The sequence below is a fragment of the Acartia tonsa genome, chromosome 3, assembly GCF_053477335.1.
Source record: "Acartia tonsa isolate MP-2025a chromosome 3, ASM5347733v1, whole genome shotgun sequence".
Taxonomy (NCBI): domain Eukaryota; kingdom Metazoa; phylum Arthropoda; class Copepoda; order Calanoida; family Acartiidae; genus Acartia; species Acartia tonsa.
This window is the reverse complement of record NC_137262.1, coordinates 23,378,792-23,397,491: the sequence shown is the minus strand read 5'-3', so window position 1 is coordinate 23,397,491 and position 18,700 is coordinate 23,378,792. Positions and strand designations below refer to the sequence as shown.

The 18,700-nt window shown below is 29.9% G+C and overlaps 1 protein-coding gene across 3 annotated transcripts; it reads right to left on the bottom strand.

The window, feature by feature from the left end:
- Positions 1-6,147: 6,147 nt before the first annotated feature.
- LOC145313677 (uncharacterized) lies at positions 6,148-14,106 on the bottom strand. 3 transcript variants are annotated; one of them, XM_080153210.1, is made up of 7 exons: positions 13,998-14,106; positions 13,759-13,866; positions 13,092-13,160; positions 11,668-11,745; positions 8,134-8,198; positions 7,686-7,778; positions 6,148-6,853 (listed from the first exon to the last, which is right to left on the bottom strand). In XM_080153210.1, exons 1-7 carry the CDS (start codon positions 14,058-14,060, stop codon positions 6,775-6,777), a joined length of 555 nt encoding a protein of 184 aa, XP_080009336.1. In that variant the 5' UTR covers positions 14,061-14,106; the 3' UTR covers positions 6,148-6,774. The 3 variants fall into 3 exon arrangements, with proteins under 3 accessions (XP_080009336.1, XP_080009338.1, XP_080009337.1); XM_080153212.1 differs by lacking the exon at positions 11,668-11,745; XM_080153211.1 differs by lacking the exon at positions 13,092-13,160.
- Positions 14,107-18,700: the final 4,594 nt, after the last annotated feature.

Sequence of the window (18,700 nt, the reverse complement as noted above, 5' to 3'; positions counted from 1 at the left end):
AGTTAAACACGACATCATTCTGCCTTGGCTTGCCTTGAAGTTTTTAGCAAGATTAACTTATCTTGCACTAACCTATCCCTGTGGCCATACTTACATCATAGAAGAAATCCAAAGATCTTAAGGGATAACACAATAGCTGATAAATTGATGTACGTCCCCTTATGTAGATTACAATTAGTGGTTGAAACGTTTGAACACATAATTTAATTAAACAACCAATGAAAATTAAATAAAGTTCCCCAAATTTGTTGAGGCAACGAATAAAAAATCTTTTTAATAAAACTTTGGGGACTTGTGTAATAAACAGCCTAATGTCCCCTCCCTCCCTGGAAGAAATCTCTCTCAAGTATGATTGATAGTTTCATCAAATTTTGGACAAAATATAAGCATACATGTTTTATAACAATAATGTTCGATTTGAGATTTCAAGGGTTAAAACATCCATATGAGAGTTATTGTTTTAAAGCCTAAAATGTTTCAAAATATTTGTAAAATACCTTCGATGGTTATTTAACAGTAGCCTAAATGGCAGTAAAGGAAGGCGAATTTTGTTGTAAACTAATTTGATGAAATTTTAAAAGCTTTTCTCCACATAGCGTTATTGATTGTCGTACGAAATAAGAGAGAGGATGCAACTTTATCAGGAAAGATAGTGAACTCTAAATATGTTTGGACTAACAGACAAAAAGCTTTATAAAGTAGTTTTACTTCAACAATATAATATATATCAGTTTTTTAGCTTCTTTCAACACATGGATGGAAAATTTACTTTTAAAAGTTTGGTTTGATTCAGATTTCTTTGGTCAGACTCTATATTTTAATAGAGTTATCACAAACATACTTTTAGAACTACATCTAAATTACATCCAGGGTTTATCAGTTAGCCTTCCTAAGTCTTTAGGTTCGATTATTTGTATTTATAATACTCAACCAATACTAGATAATATTAATTTACTACTAATTTTTAATATTCATCTAATGGATTAGTAAATGATATATGGATATGATAATGATTAACGCAAATTTAGCCAAAAAAACTTTAGATTTATTTTTTACTTTATGTCAAAACATAAAAAAAAATATAATAATACTATGTGTGTATTATACTTTATCTCTAATACAATGATGATGGTTAGAACAAGGAACATGAGCACTCTACTTTATCTCTCATAGAAGAATGATGCACGCGCGCCTATGGCCTAGGGTTAAAACCAGGCTTGTAATTAGATTTACCCAATCATAATAAGAACATAAATACATACATGTATATTTTCATAGGTTGGTAACTTAAAGTTGATGAAAAAACTAATAAATTTTACTTCTTTGCGAATTAATACGTTCGTCTGTATGTTAATTTGTTGAACTTTGTTACGATAAATGGATTTCAAAATAACTTTTATTGGCCTATTAAAGTAAACATTAAATTAGAACATTTTTTTTTTCTTGTAACCTAAATCTTTCTTTTTCAACCTTTTGAAAATTATCTATGACTTATAAGCAAATATTTATTATAATAGATGCGCAAATACTTAGCCATATATTACTTTGGAATTTTCCATAATCAAATAAAACCAGTAATAATTTCAATAGAAATTTGTTCTTGTATGTATGTAAAATGAATGCGACTAAAAAAACATTCAAAATTAAGATAAAAACTTTTGAAAACTCATACGTGTTCATCAAAAAAAAATGTTGGCCGTGTATTATCAAATACTTTTCTTTTATCTTATATAGACTTTATTCATTTAGTTTTTAGTATTCATGAATATTTGAGGAAAACTAAAAGTTGGTTTACATATAAAGTAAACACCTAATGCGTTTTTCGTGTTTAATCTGAAACTTTTAATTGCAAATATTTCTATTTTTATTTAAACTTGACAAAATAAAATACATAAACTTTAATTTAAGATGTTTACTGCAAATGTTCTTTTTCAATAACGAAGTTGGCCTTTTGTTCCTTAAACATTCAAATAACTTAGATATGTTTGGTTTAGTTTAGTTGATAAAAGCAAATCCATCAGATAGCCACTATAATATTTTTCGCTTTTTCTCGCATTTCTTTATTGTGTAAGCTGACTTGTGGGAAAAAAAGTTGAAATCATTGAATTTTCTTCGACCTTTAAATAATATTACTACAACAAGGATGTCCATTTCTTACATAGCTAAGCGCGGAAAGATTAGGAAAGTTCAACATAATGGAAACTAGTTAAAATATTTATCTAAAAAAACGTAGTTTTGAAAGCAAAGTTTTTAAAAGCGAAGCTTTTCTATAATTAGGGTCGGTCCGTCCGTACGTCCGTACGTCCGTCCGAGATAGATAGCTTTTATTCGTTAATTTAGGCATGTTAGAATTTTCCTATCGATTTCAAACTTTGCATGGTGATTCCTGTAGTAGTTAGGTACAATTTAGAAAGCGTAGCAACTCTATAATCATTACCAGAATGTCCGAACGTCCATTTTAAACATGTTGATTTTTCTACTTTTTTAACAACAAATTTTTATGTGATCTAATTATCCGTTTGATCTGATTTTTGGTATATTGATTCCTGGGACAACAAAGAACAATTTTATAAGCGAAGCAACTCTATAATCAAGTCCTAAAAATGTAAGTATGTCCATAAACATTAATCTGTATCAAGCAGTTTTGCAACAAATTTACTTACAATTTTGCTTCACTCTTATACTTTTATATTCTGATTATTCAGTTCAGACACTATACAATTGTTAATGTCCGTTTGTCCTACCGTTTCAGTGCTTCGCTTTTATGGATGTTGTCATCCTTGTTAAAAGCGAAGCTTTTCTATAATTAGGGTCGGTCCGTCCGTCCGTCCGTACGTCCGTCCGTCGGTCCGTCCGTACGTTCGTCCGAGATAGATAGCTTTTATTCGTTAATTTAGGCATGTTAGAATTGTCCTATCGATTTCAAACTTTGCATGGTGATTCCTGTAGTAGTTAGGTACAATTTAGAAAGCGTAGCAACTCTATAATCATTACCAGAATGTCCGAACGTCCATTTTAAACATGTTGATTTTTCTACTTTTTTAACAACAAATTTTTATGTGATCTAATTATCCGTTTGATCTGATTTTTGGTATATTGATTCCTGGGACAACAAAGAACAATTTTATAAGCGAAGCAACTCTATAATCAAGTCCTAAAAATGTAAGTATGTCCATAAACATTAATCTGTATCAAGCAGTTTTGCAACAAATTTACTTACAATTTTGCTTCACTCTTATACTTTTATATTCTGATTATTCAGTTCAGACACTATACAATTGTTAATGTCCGTTTGTCCTACCGTTTCAGTGCTTCGCTTTTATGGATGTTGTCATCCTTGTTTATGATTATTTATGTTTTCTTTAGGTTTGGCTTGATTTAATAAGGGTGTTAGCTTAGGAGGGATAAAGTCCCGCAGGGTTTTAGCCACAAGATTGTATTATAAAGACTTTTTTAAAATAAAAAATAAATGATTATTTAAGTTACTTAACCCTTAACGGTTGGGGGGGCGTTTTCTGAGTGTGAAAGATAAAGAACCCAAACTGCACAAGATGCCAGCAAACCTGGCAGGGTCATCCTGGTAAAGCGAAAAAATATTTTTTGACTTAAACAAAGCATTTTATCATACCAAAATACTAAAATTTCCTCTAGTAGTACATCCCCATATGAAATACAGGTGTTCAAGTCAATTTCAGGTTCCAGGTATGATCCTGCAGGTCCTAATCCTCCAGGTCTTCAGAAATCTTTAAAAGGCTCCTGTGGCCGCAATTTTGACTTAGAGACTTCAAAATTTAAACTTAAGCTTTTCTTACATGTCTATACAACATACTTAAATTTCATAAAGATTCGCCGCCATTTTCCCGCTGACCGCCAGCTACGGCGGCTGAAATTTATGTTTTTATGTATTTCTAATAAAAAATTTAAATAAAGATAAACGTTTTCTGCAAAAAAATTGTTCTTCTAGCTTCAAAAATAAGAAAATGACAGCCGTTTGAAATTTTTAAGTAAAAAAGGACCTAAACAAAGGTTGTTAAATAAAAGGGTGAAGGAAGCGAAAATTGACTTTGGCTCACTTTAGGACGGTAGATCATTATCAAACAGGGGACTTGCACAAAAAAAATTAGCCCTCTAGCTCTAATAGGAACTGAGATAATAGGGGATGGCGTTCAACGCCTCCCCCCTCTCCCCCACGACCGATAAATGTGCGGCAGAGGGCCCGACTGTTAAGGGTTAATATATAATATATATAACATGGTTTATTTAATAAAATTAGTATTAAATTAATTATTTTTGTAAGTATTTGCTATAAGAAACAATGCCCCAAAGGACCACACAATATATATACACATGGATAGTTTTTCTTATAAATGGTTGGGTGCATACAAAAAAAAATATGATGACTAGAGGTATAAAAAATTTCTTTAACAAGTTAGACTGATATTTTAAAATTTCAACCCTCCTTACACCTACAAAAAAATTAAATCAAAATTAATTTTTTCCATTTTTTGGAGGGTAGTAGTTAGTCATATCTAACATTATGTTTTTTTTTTCTTCAAAACATTACAGCTTCCGAAAAACTTACAAAGAACAGATAGAAATTCTTTTGTATGGAGGCTAGTTTATAATCAGTTTTCCACAATATTCTGCCATATCTTGAAAACTTGATAGTTGTCTTATCAATGAAATCTGTAAATAGCTGATGGCAGAAAATTTGCTGGTGGTTAAATTCAGGTAGAGAAAGGACAATTGCAGATACATAAATATTCACCCCCCCCCCTCCCCCACAAAACTTTCACAACACTTAACAGAAGAAAAACTATTGCACCTAAAATTAGGGGGGGGAGGAGATTTTTCCTTCTTCATTGTTCTATCCATGAAATCCTGGGTTACATGAAGTTAATATCATCATACATCATTTAGATCAAATAACTGTAAAAGAAATAAATTTAATATCTTAAAGATTAAATACGATAAAAGTAAGGAGGAAAGCATCCTTTAAATGAGCAAAATAAAAAAGGAATATCAAAAGAAACTAATCCAAGCTTAACTTTATTTCTATGAACCTGGGTAAATCATATAAATTTAATTCAATTATTTTTACAGTGTCTATTATGGTCTTGGTCATAGCTTGTGCATGATTATAGTCCAGATCATCAAAGCCAAAAAACCTTTCAATTAAATGCTCTGCCCGACTCTAAACTATGCATCTTCTTAAACCGAAGATTATTCAAAAGTTGGAAATTAAGGCTAACAGCAAGAGTCTCTATCATAAGAACAGTAGTAACAATGGCATTATCAGAATAACGTTATATATTCATAATGAACTTTTTTCTCAACATATTTGAAGATTTTAAAACATTATATGTGATTAATTTACAACAAAAGCCAATTATACTTTTGATTTAGGTAATTATTCCTTTAAATCTGTTAATTTTGCAAACTTTAAGTAAAAGTTGTTGCATAAGAACATACCATATTTATTGTTCATATTCGTTATTATTATCATTATTAAATTTAGTTTTAGGGAAAATATAATAATAGTCAGAGTAAATATTTTCATGTACATTGAATTAAATGTTTCACTGAAGTGAATTCTAATTATAGTTGAAACTCCAAACAAATATTTTATACATTGCAAGTAGCTTCGCTCCTAGCCTTTGGGTGCATTAAACCTACAAATAGCATATAACCATGCAAGGGACCTGTGAAAGTCTTCTTTATCCTTATCTGAAAATGATATTCCCACCATAACTTTAACACCATGATATTACACTGTTAAACAATCATTCCAGCAAATTTGATATTTTTTTCTATTATGGATTTTTTCCTACTAGTTACACTTTAACTTAGAGATATAAAAAGTAAATTACAGCTATCAACAAATGTGGGAACAAGATACATTACTGAAATAGCATTTTCTATTTACTTTAAAGTATTTTCTTTTAACTTCTTACACACTCTACTTTTGTATTTAAAAGATTTAAACATTTAAAGAGATTTTTAGCCTTTTAAGAGATTATTTTACGTAACATAGTAAGGGTACAAAAGTATTTTAAAGCTGAATCATAAAAATGCTTGATGGATGGAAGAAAACTCTATAGTTATAAAGTTGCTACGCTTCTAAAATTCCATTAATAAAATTACAGGAAAGATATATGTTTGTATTTCAGTTAAAGATACATTAAAATTTTAACATCAAGAAATGACACAAGTAAATATTTGATATTTATGTAAGTTTAACAATTTCAATATCTTTACATTAAATTTGACATTGAAGGTTATTGTATGATTTTAATATAGATTACCTGTAGTTTCAGTTCTTAAATATTTAATATCATAGATTTTATTCTCCTTAATTTGTTTAAATACATTGGCACAAAACATCATAAATATAATATACCTTTAAAAATTAGATAGATATTCCCATATAGATAAATAATGATATGTTCTGATTTGAATAAAGTACACATAAATAAAGCACTCAGTTGTAAAATAGTTAACAATAGAAATTTTGATATCTTATGACCCTAAAGAATTTATTCATTAAGATATTACAATTTAATCAACACTAAAAGACTTTTTATTACATAAACAAAATTAAAATTGGAAAAATTTTTTTGAAAACTCTTTAAAAATAAGATATAATTATTTAAATTAAGACTTTGATAAATAGATTTTCCCCCTTTTGGGTGAATTACACAAACACAAATGTCGTCTTTGTAGAATTGTAAAAAGTGCAGGAATTATTTTTTACATAATGTCGTCTTTGTTAAATTAAAAGTATCCCGGCATTTCATCAAGTTTACTTGGAATCATTTCTTTATCATAATATTCTTCTTCCTCTGTTTCCTCACTAAAATATTAATAATATTAATCAGCGAAGCTACCCAAAAGTGACTAAGCATGTCTGTCTTTCTGTTTGTTTGTCCGTTCTGCTCTTTGCTTTAAGTCTTTGGATTTAAAAGTCTTCGCTAATTTTTTAAAATCCGTAGCCTCCCCCTTTACTCTGTATTGCTAGTTTTCTATGCTTCAATGTATAGTGTGTGTCTTGACGTGTAAGTTTAAAATCTCAGCCGGACCAACCGTTGTTTCCTTTTTTACATTTGTGTGTAAAAGCAGTTTCCATTCATGTTAAAAATGTAATGATTTAAAAATGTCTAAGACGTAGAACCTCCCATTAATAAAAGAAGATACAAAACATGATATTTATAATAGTTGTTGTGTATAAAAACAAGAATGTGTACACCATATTACACAAAGATGAAATAAAAATAGATAGATAAAAAACAACAAGAAAAATTTCAATAAATAAACACAAATGGTTTTATTTTGAATGTATCTCTAACGCCTTAAGCATAATCAGCAAAAAAATGTGTTATTCACGAGAAAAGACAGGCGTTACACATTTAAATGAAAAGAAAAACGGCATTCCTCGCCTCATATTGTATTGGAATACAAACGAACTTTTTGGTGTCTATTTTTAGGATAGTTTAGAATTTAGATAAAAAATAAGTAAAGGCTAGACAAGCCCCCCACCCCACTCCCAACAGGGACTAGAAATAATTTTTTTATAGCTCAAAAATAAGTGGTTGAGATTTTGACTTACCTAAAAAGGCATGTGTATTTAAACCAAAGGAAAACTAAGTTAACTAGAACACGCTGTCCGTGTTATTAATAATTGTTACCTGTCAGCAACACAGACAAATGATCTGCCAAGGAACTGGCAAGAGGTATTCTCACAACAACTTAGTTTCATTACAGCACCAACTAACCCACCTCTGGAAATAGAATCAATCAAAAGTGGTTGTGTGTTTTTATGTCTGTTTATCAGTGCATGTTTGTCTGTATAATTGTTTGGACTAATAGATCTTGCTAATAACTGGACCAATATGGCGCTCATTTTCAGAAAAGCTTCAGTAAAGCACCTTAAAGACCCAGTCAGGTTAGCTGGCATCCTGTGGGTGCCAGGATAGGAATAATTAAGAAATAAATGTAATACTCAGTTGTCTATTATTCCTTCACTCATAAAGCGATCTTTTATAGTTTGAACTTGGAACCTGTCTATGACATTTAGTGCTCTCTGGCCATTATAAAATGTAGCTAAGCTACTCTAAAACTATTATCTATCTGTACCTGTAAATACAAATTTCTCCTTCTGGTACACAAGCCTCGTCAGATGCTCTCAAATATCTTGGTCCCTTTTAATAAAAAACTTAAATAAAATTTTCAATAAGAGAAATCATGTTTAAAACACAAGATAGTCATTTTATTTTATGTTATGTTTCCTATAAAAGTCACAGTTATGTCAATCTGTGTGTAAAGAGCTATAACCACTGAACCGATAAGGTTCTCATTGTTCTCAGTGTAGCTTCTCGTATGTCCTGGGAACCATTTTGAGAAGAAAAATCACCACTCTCCCAAGAAAAATCGTCCTTAGAAAAAATTAACCCTTCTGGTGATTTTTAAAACTTTTTCTTTTTGAAACTAAAATCAATCCCTCCCCCTCCTACCTCAAATGCCCCTAGGGGCATAACCGCAAGTTTTTATAAAATAATTTTAAGTAATTCAATTTGAAAATTGTGTTTTCTCAGAAATCTTATGATCGTTGTAAAAATTACTTTGATAACTTTTCAGAAGCTAATTGATAAATTTCCCCAAAAACTTTGAAATATGGGTACAACTAATTGAATTATAACTTTTAGCTAAGTGTAGAACTCGGTAACCGCAGCTGTATTTTTCAAAAGCCGCGGATGTCCACCAAATTTTGGACAATTTTCAGCCGTCAGTATTTTAATCCGCAATTTTAGGCGTTCAGTATTAGATAGTTAAGCAGCTATTTTTATAATATCTTCTCTTAATAATGCTTAGCTATTAGATAAGCGGCTGTCGAACTTTGGTTTAAAGTAAACCATCATAAATCATGTGGTTTTGACATAAATTAAGATTTAATAGGGATTTGTTTTTCTTTTCTTGGATATGGCTATTGTACATTTATAGTGTGGATTTTTAACTGACTACTGTGTACTTTAGACTTGAATTTGAAAAAAAAGACCGAAAATGTCCATAGATGCTTACATGTCCATAAATTTACAGAAGTAATTAAAGGGTGACAGAGTGAGAAAGAGACTAAAAAAGAGAGATAGACAGATAGATTTGCAAATCATTATTTTTCTATTCAAATAGTGATATACTTCTTTATATGTAGCTCAAGTTTATAAAAATCTGATTAAATTACTTACTGTTTTAATCTGGTAAACATTATTAAAAATGTATGAATAATTATGCAGGGCTCGACACACTCAGCCGTATATCTTACAAAGCCTTATCTTATATCTTGTCGATTGGCAGCAATAGCCACAGGCAAAAACTTGGCGGCTGATGGGGGTTAAAATTCAACACCGTCGAAGCTTTATCGTTTTTTCTTTCTTTTAATCTCATTAATCGACAATTGCAGGCAAGCAATTGTTTATTTTAGCATTTTACAGTAGTAAAAACAACTAAAAAAACATTACACAATTGTTTTACTTTAACGTCTTGAAGACAAATAAAATGATTCTTACATTCATAATTCTATTTCTAAGTAAAAAGAAATAAAAACAGATATGTAATATTTAACAATATTTTAAGCAAAATTAGAATTTAAATATTATGTTACAAACTAAATACTATATAGATAAAATTCTTTTACATTCATCCGTCATTTAAAAATTATTTAGAAAACTCGTATTAAAATGAATAGTTTGCTGGAGGGAATACAATTTCCTACCTCTTCAAAGAGTTACAGTTTGGATTGCGAAATTCAATTTTACAATGGAGACATTTATTTCTTCAATATAGAAAAATATTAAGCTGGCAAAGTATAACTAGTATGACGTTCTATTACTGCTAGTTGTAATTTTGGATTATAAAAACTTCGACTTCCACCAAACAGCCGCAGAAATAATAAAAAATAGCCAGGATACTTAAGAATTATATTCTCATTTAAGCTAAATTTGTAAATCACCTCTGTGAATAACTGTAGTCTATATTTAATTAAATGATAATCTTATGACAAACTAAAGTACAAATTTAATCAAAGAAAGAATTATGATATGAAAAACTTGGTTTCGTGCTCCCTGTTCCTTAAAGTAAAATGCATTGGAATGAAAATTAAATTGAATACTCTTGAGGCCAATATATTCAATTTTAAATTATCTTTCTTCTTATTTTATGTGCAAACATATATCTTTAGTAGTTTTGTTTCAAGAAAAATACAGATTTTTTTTCTATTAACTTTTCATTAAGCTAAAAACACCTTTTACGAAATTATATTAGTAAGAATTACTACTTTTATTCTTTTTTATAAAAAAAACACATAATCAAGTAGCCAATTTGTATGTTATTGTTTTATGGAAATTAATGTCCCTGTTAAAAAAAAACTTGTTTTTATCTATGTTTTGAAAAGCTGATGATTCTTTTACTACCCTAGGTTTCTTTAAACTAACATGTTTAAACAGGTCAAATAGAAATAAAAACAAAAGTTTTCATTCTCAACCGCATTTCTTCCAAGAATAACTTATTTGATTTTTAAGGTGCTTTGTGCAGACAACAATTTTTTTAGGTGCATTTTTTCTAATTTCTTATTTACATAAGTTTATGGAAAAATTTCCATTAAATCGGCCTTCTATTATACAATCTATTTAAAACATGAAACATTTGTGTTTTTATTTACATTTATTTTGTACCTGTTTCCTCTTTTTAAAACTTCCTCTGAATGAATAAACATAAAAAAATTTATTTTGTTGTAATTTTTTCTATTATGATATTTTGACCTTAGGGAAGATTGATTTGTAGCTTTATTGGATCTATTTTATATAAGAAAGCTGTGATGTGATTGATATAGAATTTATTGACAACAAAGATATTACATCCCTTTTTTTCAGTATGGCTTCAAAACCGATCAATATCTGCTGGATTATAACTGGTTCTTAGCCATACTGAAAAACCATGTATTGTATCGTATTACAGACAATTTTCTACGAATATTAAAATAAAAATCATAATTTTATTACCATTTAATTAGCCTTGTCCATCGGCCCCTGGAGGCTTACAAAACTGGTTTTAATCATTTTTGAGTTTAATATCTGCGGAAAGCTGTCTATGATACGATGTGATAAATAACTATTCTCTCTTCACATTTTCTAGTTTATCTATAGATACAGCATTATGAAGATGAAATTATATTTATATACGAAAATTACTTAGTCATCATAGCAGCAATAATCTATTATTCAGGGTGTCTTCACCCCCTCTCACCCAAAAATATTTTTTTACTTTTTGGAAATTCAAGAAACCTAGAGGCTTCTAGGGGCGTAGCCGCTAGTTATTCAAAATAAAGTTAAACGTTTCATATATCCCCACTTTTCACCCTTCTTCATTAATTCGATTTTTCCATAGTATCACTAATTTTTCCAAGGAACTACGAGTAACCCAATCCTTTTATTCAAATTCTTGATCATAGGGTACAATACCTAAAAGGGCTCAAAATTTGTAGGGCTAACTAAACATTACCTAAACTAATCTAAACTGTAAAAACCTTACAAATATCACAAAGAGAGGGTTTTCAGCGGTCCATGCCAAATTTTCCATGTATTTTTTTGCGGTTTTTATCTGATAAAATTGACCTACCCTTTTGTACATAGTGCCCATGGAGCCTATGAACCAGGAAGGTCTGTAGCTACGCGCAGATCCAGAATACTCCTCAGACTAAATAGGATAAGTTATATACACATAGGGTGACAGGATTTACCCAATGATCCGTTACCCGAGTTTCTTAAATTTAGAAACACCCTTAAAGCCTAAAAATATAGCTTTCTTTAAACAAGCATTAAGAAGTTTAATTAAAATTATTATATACAGTTTTTTCAGTGTATTACCATCAAATAATTTCGAGGATGTTTCTTAACTTGGATTACGAAATCATTGATTTAATTCTGTCACCCTTTATTAGTTATTACAACAGTTTAAGGTTTAGGATTTAGTATCATGCAGTACAATATAGATCTATAATTAAGCTAGAATTATTTACAGCTTAAAAGGTGCTTTTTTATTCAAATTGTTGGTGCCAGGTGTTTTAATAAGATTTTATATTTTATGGGTCTTTTCGTCTCTGGTACATTTTCTATGAATATATTTCAAATAAGTTGTTCTTTTTCTCAGTTTTGACAGGTTTTTTAACGGAGGAAATAAGCGGATTCTAAATATAACAAAATAATTGAAAAATTTACGTTCTACTGACTTTTTGCAATCCTAAATTATCCCATTATAATCTTCTTTCCTGCCATTAAAAGAAGTAATCGCTCAGCAATTTTCTCATAAAATAAAAATCATCATATTTTGCGAATGCATTTTTATATTATGGACTCTTTCTTTTGTCCTCATTAATATAATAAAATATTTGTTTTAAAAATAATTTACATTTGCTTAAATATTTGAATTAAATATATTTATAAAGAATTGTCTAATATAAAAAACTTGAATTTTGCTAATTAATTGAAACTGAAAACGTGATTTACCTCCTTTTATTCAACTTTTTGTTTTTTAAGCACACTTAACATCATAGATTTAAAATTGTATAATTGTGCTATTATTCAGTTATATAAAGCAAAAATACTTGAGGGTTTTTCAATGTGATTTTTTTGCTAATTCTTATGCTGAAATAGTACATACTTTATACATATGTAATAGTACATTGTATATTTTTTTATAGTGAAGTAATATGTTCTAGTGGCTAAAGCCGAAATGGCTTCTAGAGCCACTTTCATGGGAATGTAGAACTAATCTAAATTTTACCTTTAGAAAATTGGGGATGGGGTTTTTTTTCTAATGGAGCTTTTTTGATGGTGGAAGGAGTTACACTTCCTCAAAACCTGGGGAGTCATATAGGTCTAATAATAAGCGAGATTTTTCGGTATAGACAGACAGATGTCCTACTACTTTAAAAGAAGGGTAGTACAATATTTACAGAACATGCTTTAAGTTACAACAGGCACAAGTATATTACACTGTACATTACTGTACAGTAATTGTACATCCACAGTACACAACCTTACCATTTTGTATCTACCATAACCAGGATGAGTGGAAGATACAAATCCAGAGTAGCCAGGAGCATATTTGTCCTGGTAACAAAATTATAAATCCAGAGTAGCCAGGAGCATATTTGTCCTGGTAACAAAATTATAAATCCAGAGTAGCCAGGAGCATATTTGTCCTGGTAACAAAATTATTTACCATTTGCATTTCCGATAAAGGAGGGATGAAACAGTGGCAAATAAATTAAGCTCGCAAAAACTCTGTTTAAGTGTATAAAGACAAAAATTTTGGAGATTATTCATTGGCCTATTCCATTTATTTTGTATTGACTTTTCTACAGTAAATGGACTTTAAAAAATGAAAATCACTAAAAAAAATTTTCTAATAATTTTATAAGGTTTCTATTTCTGAATTTAATTAATAATTATATTCATTTACAATAAATGTATTTAACCTCACCAAAATTAAGATTCATTTAAATTAATAGGAGATATTTTAGATTAATAAAACTTACAATTGCAATTTAATGTTTTACTAGTTGCACCAAATAGTCCTCTAATAAATATTTGACTGTCAATTGGTTTCCAAGATCTTAATGGAATAACTGACATGAAACAAACGTCAAACATACATTCAGCTACTTTGGTAATTAGTATTTATATGTTTTTAAATCTAGTTTCTTACCATTTTGTATCTAGTTGGTTGAGCGGCGCTAGATGCGTAGCTTGGATAGCTGGCATATCTGCCCAGGTATTCAGGGCTCCATTTGGCTGGGGCCTGTTCCTTGAACCCCTGGATTGCAAAGCAAAGGTATTAATGTTAAAATATAAAAAAACAATAAGATTTAATTAATAAAAAGGACAGTTTGGCCTAGACTGGATGTGGACCAACAAAGAACATTTGAACAATGTAGCTGACTTTACCTGTACATATGACAATAAACAGCAAGCAGCCAGCAACATTATTGTGTTCATTCTTGATACCATTTTTATCTAGAAAATTGAAGCTTTTGTTTTTCATGATTGGGGATGTTCTACATCAATTTAGCGTCCATTGTCTTGCTTCCTTAATAGCAACTGTTCAATAAAAGTAAATTTTCTATGCATTTTTTATCCCCAATTTTTATGTTTTAAATAGTTAACCAGAACACAGTAAAAGTGTCGGACTGATTATGACGTAACAAAAAAAAATTAGCCAATGAGAGGCCATTATTGACCAATGGTAAAATTTATAGTGGCCTCTCATTGGCTAATTTTTTTTACGTCATAATCAGTCCAAGAAATCGGCAGCTGTAGCTGGTTTCAATCAAAGTCTGTTTATTAAGTCACAAGCGTGCTCTCAATTAGGGACAAGATGTTTATGAAGCACCTGTCAATAAAAATGCACCCTCCTTAATACGCAAAAAAAATACTTTTCTTAAAAACCCATAATACATACATAGCCATTGTAGAATAGCTTCGCAACTAGAAATATTCTATAACGATAAATTATGAAAACAGTGGATGAATTTAAAATTTTTATCAATAATAAGTCAACTCACGTCATTGGATTTATAGATTTTTTATCAGCAACTATAGAAGTCATTCATTTGAGAGCACGGTTGAATAACAATACCTACCATTTTGTGGGGCTTTCATTAAAATTTATGTCGAATGTAAAAGCGATTGTTTTCTGCAATCTTCAACCATCAAGTTTATAGTTTAAACTAAAATCTTCAGAAGCCACATTTCAAGAATAATATTATTTTTATGAAATAATCTTCAACACATGTTTAATATGTTTTTCTTTTTCGTTGGCTTTAAGGCATTGTTTCTCATGTTCATTAAATACATATATTAAAAAATATACGTTTTATCCTTGTTTATCCTAAATTATCGAAAATTACGTTGGAAACTATTATTTTATCTACGTACATTTATAATTGATGTGGATAATAAACTTTCCAGAATAGATATATAAAATATGATATACACCATAGACTTTTTTAAAAATATTTTAGCTCCTCTACAAATCCAAATATGATAAGAAATTGTATCTAGAAAACGTCCGGCTAGTTATGCCAAGAAATTTTTTTATTCTACGTCACATAAGAATGTTGTCATTCTTGTTTTTATTTGTATAATTAGTGTAATTATATCCTTCTTTATACAAATTTGTTTACACCATTTGTCACTGTTATACGCCTATTATAGGACATTAATTATTGCTTTGGGGTTCAGGAATACAGAAATCTTTAATAATCTTATCTTTATCTTCAGCCCACCTTAAAATGTATCGTCCAATTAGATTTTTTTTAAAAATACAATAAATTTTAATTATAGCAGGAATTGTAAATAAATTACTCATTTAGAGTACTGGCTCATTTTAGCAGGACAAAGTGTCTCAAAAATCAGCCATGTGACGTCATAAAAATGAGGAAGATGAAAGGTGAAGTGGGAAGGAAAACCCCTAAAAAAGAGATGAATAATCCCTTATTTTATGACGTTACATGGCTGATTTTTGAGACACTTGTCCCGGTACCTCATTTTATCTTAAGAATCTGCATTAATACCACATAAATTTTCTTAGATTTGAAGCTTTTCATAGTGTTTATGAAAAATGACGTAATACTGGCCTATCATTAGTCAATCATAATGTATACTGGCCTGCCAATTGTAATCTAGTCTGTGAATCATTGGTCAATTTTATTGTATGGCGTCAATTTTTATAGGTTCTATAAGATCTTCTTAAATTTACAACAAAAAATTCCTCTAGAGCGTTTTTTTTATCCGACAATCCTTCGTTATCCAAGGTAAAAATTGGCTATAATTTGTTATTAGTAAACAAAGCTGACTAATTCTTCTAATACTAATTTTTATTATGGGAAAAATGGGACGCATAAACATTTTACTTAGATTAATTAATTTTCTTTATAAGACAAAGCAAAGTATAGACTGGTTGTGCATAGGTCATAGAAATCTTCACCAAAAATTCAGCTTTATATTTTGTAATACAGAAGCCTAGAATATCACATTTCCCTTTGGCCATGCAGACGGACGAAATGATTTATACAGAAGCTTCTTCACTACCAAAAATGTAATTACATATCAATAGTTTATTGAAACAGGATCTAAGTTTTAATTTGAGAGGGCATTTCGAATTAAAGAGTAGTTTCGCTACTAAAAAATCTTACAAAATATATGTTTGGTAGCTTTTTTAGGTTTATTTTAAACAGTTTGACTTCAACAAAGTGTTTAATTGCATCTTGCCTACATGGTATATTGTTGATTTTATTCGTTAGTAACTATGTTTTTTTTTAAACTAGCCGCTACGCCCCTAGCATCTAGAGGCTAGGTATTCAAAGGAGCTAAAAGGAAGCAGAAAAATAGCATAATACCATCCTAAGGCTGAAATACAATAGCCTACAATCATCCCGGAGTCTAGGTGAAGCTTCTATGAAAAGGAGAACTCCATCAGTTCAGAAGCTTCAGACAAAAAATCTTACTTTTTTTTATATTATTATATATGTATATTACTGAAGATTGATTATTTCTATGACTATAAAAAATAATAAGAATTAGATTAAAAATGTTTTAATCCTATTAGAGTTTTTGTTAGATAATGAGATTTTCTTTTCACGTTTTCATTTTTTTAACTTGCCATATCATTACAGAAATTACATATGAAAACTGCAATGGCAAGAAACAATACAGATAACTATCAAAAAAAAGCCTTGGAAAGTATAATTTTAGTATATGGTCTCAGTTGCACAATACCTGTTCTGTTTACAGTTCTAAAACACTTTTATATTAGTTTGTACAATTTTACAATTCTAAAGTAAATTAAATTTCTTGTAGTTTCTGACCTCCAATTTATAAGATCACACAACAACTTTTACAAAAAGTTTTAATCAAGTAAATATCTTAGAGTTCAAAGGTAAAGAAATTTTTTTTTTTTAAATTTGGAATAGGAATTCATATCTTAATTTTTTACCAAATAACCACGCCGGCAAAGTTTAAGCCGTGTCAAGCCAGCGAGTTAAAAATTCCTGCTCTAAAATAATTTCTAATTAGGCAGTTGCCGAGTTCAAAAACTATATTTTAGTAGTAAGTTTTTATGTTAAATCTATAGGAAACAACATCTTAATGAAGTAATTTTATTAACAGAAAATGCATTAGTTACCAGTTAATTTAATTGTAAACAATGAAGGTTTATGGAGTGTGGATTTATAGCCAAAAAATTTTTCTTTAATCAGGATAATTTACAGATTTAGTACAAAAAAAGATTCTTTTAAAATCTTATTGTAATACGGACTTGAAAAGATTTAACAGCTATTTTTCTTAAATGAATTGCTTTAATAACTTACCCCCCCAACAAAAAAAAAAAACTTCAACCGATTTTAAGTCGTTGTCAATGTACATTTAGATTGTAGACCCTTAAAAATCTTTGTACTGGTTTCTTAGGTAATTATTTATTAAAATTAGTGTGGATATGTGCACTGTAGCATATATGGATAAAACCATCCTACCCAAAAGAAGGGGGTTATTATGTTTAAAGAAAAGGTGATGATAATCTTCAGAACGTCTCCGTAATACTGACACCAAAATCATAAGACTCTTCTTTTTCTCTAACTATTGTTCACTCACTCTCTCTCTCTCTCTCTCTCTCTCTCTCTCTCTCTCTCTCTCTCTCTCTCTCTCTCTCTCTCTCTCTCTCTCTCTCTTTCTCTATCTCTCTCTCCCATCTCTACTCTCTTTCTTCTCTCATATAACCATGCTTCTGAAAGGAACGGATGAAAACATATCCATATACCTGTTGAATAAGAGTAAGAAATCTATTAAACTCAACATGGTCTTTTTTGCGCTTTTTCTTAGCCACTTGCGGAGTTCACTCAAAAATGCGAAAAAAATGTTTTATGATTTATTTTGCCATTTGAATACCACTAGTTTAAACGCTTATATTGTGGTATTTTTTATGATGTATGTAAAAGTAGGACAAAGGTTTCATGCATTACAAATCAAATGCATTGGGAAGTTTCTCTTTAGATTTAAAATGATTAGTAGAGATACAGATGGTAAAATAGACACGGGGGAGGTTTAGAGAAGATACGCTAATAGAAAATTATGGCATGATTGCAAAACCACACTTGCGTCCTATCTTTACGGTTAGGATAATTTTCCATCGGAAATACAAAGCTCAATTCTCCGTTGTAAGCAAATATCAACAAAGAAACATTCTAGAAAGAATTTGGGGCCTTGTTAAACAGAAATATGTAAAGTAAGGTGTTGGAGTATTTTTAGATTATTCTGTATTACGTGCATTTAGGGAAAAGTCAGAATAATGAATGTGATTGTATACGTCATTGTTTTGCGTTTGTAAGCGTATTAGTAAATTGCACTGAATCCGCTTAACAGATTCAGATATTAATAATTAGACTTTTTAACAGCGAATCTTTTCTTAAAGTTACTGTAAGGGATTTAAAGTAATAAGACAGTTAAATTTATAAACATCCCAAATGATTATACTCAAAATAAATAAGCAACTCAATGTCCCCTCCCTGGTACTTGATGGTGGTACTTCACTGTGATGTCGGTAAACTTAGTTTTCTTTCAAAACTAGCTGCTACGCCCCTAGATGCGGCTAGAGG

Bases quoted from the DNA above. Each gene is read 5' to 3' on its own strand.
- LOC145313677 (XM_080153210.1), bottom strand. From the start codon at position 14,060: ATGGTATCAAGAATGAACACAATAATGTTGCTGGCTGCTTGCTGTTTA. The intron at 13,161-13,758 runs GTAAGAAACTAG...TTTTGTTACCAG, and splicing joins AACCAACTAGATACAAAATG to GACAAATATGCTCCTGGCTA. The intron at 6,854-7,685 runs GTAACAATTATT...TTAATATTTTAG, and splicing joins TTTGTCTGTGTTGCTGACAG to TGAGGAAACAGAGGAAGAAG.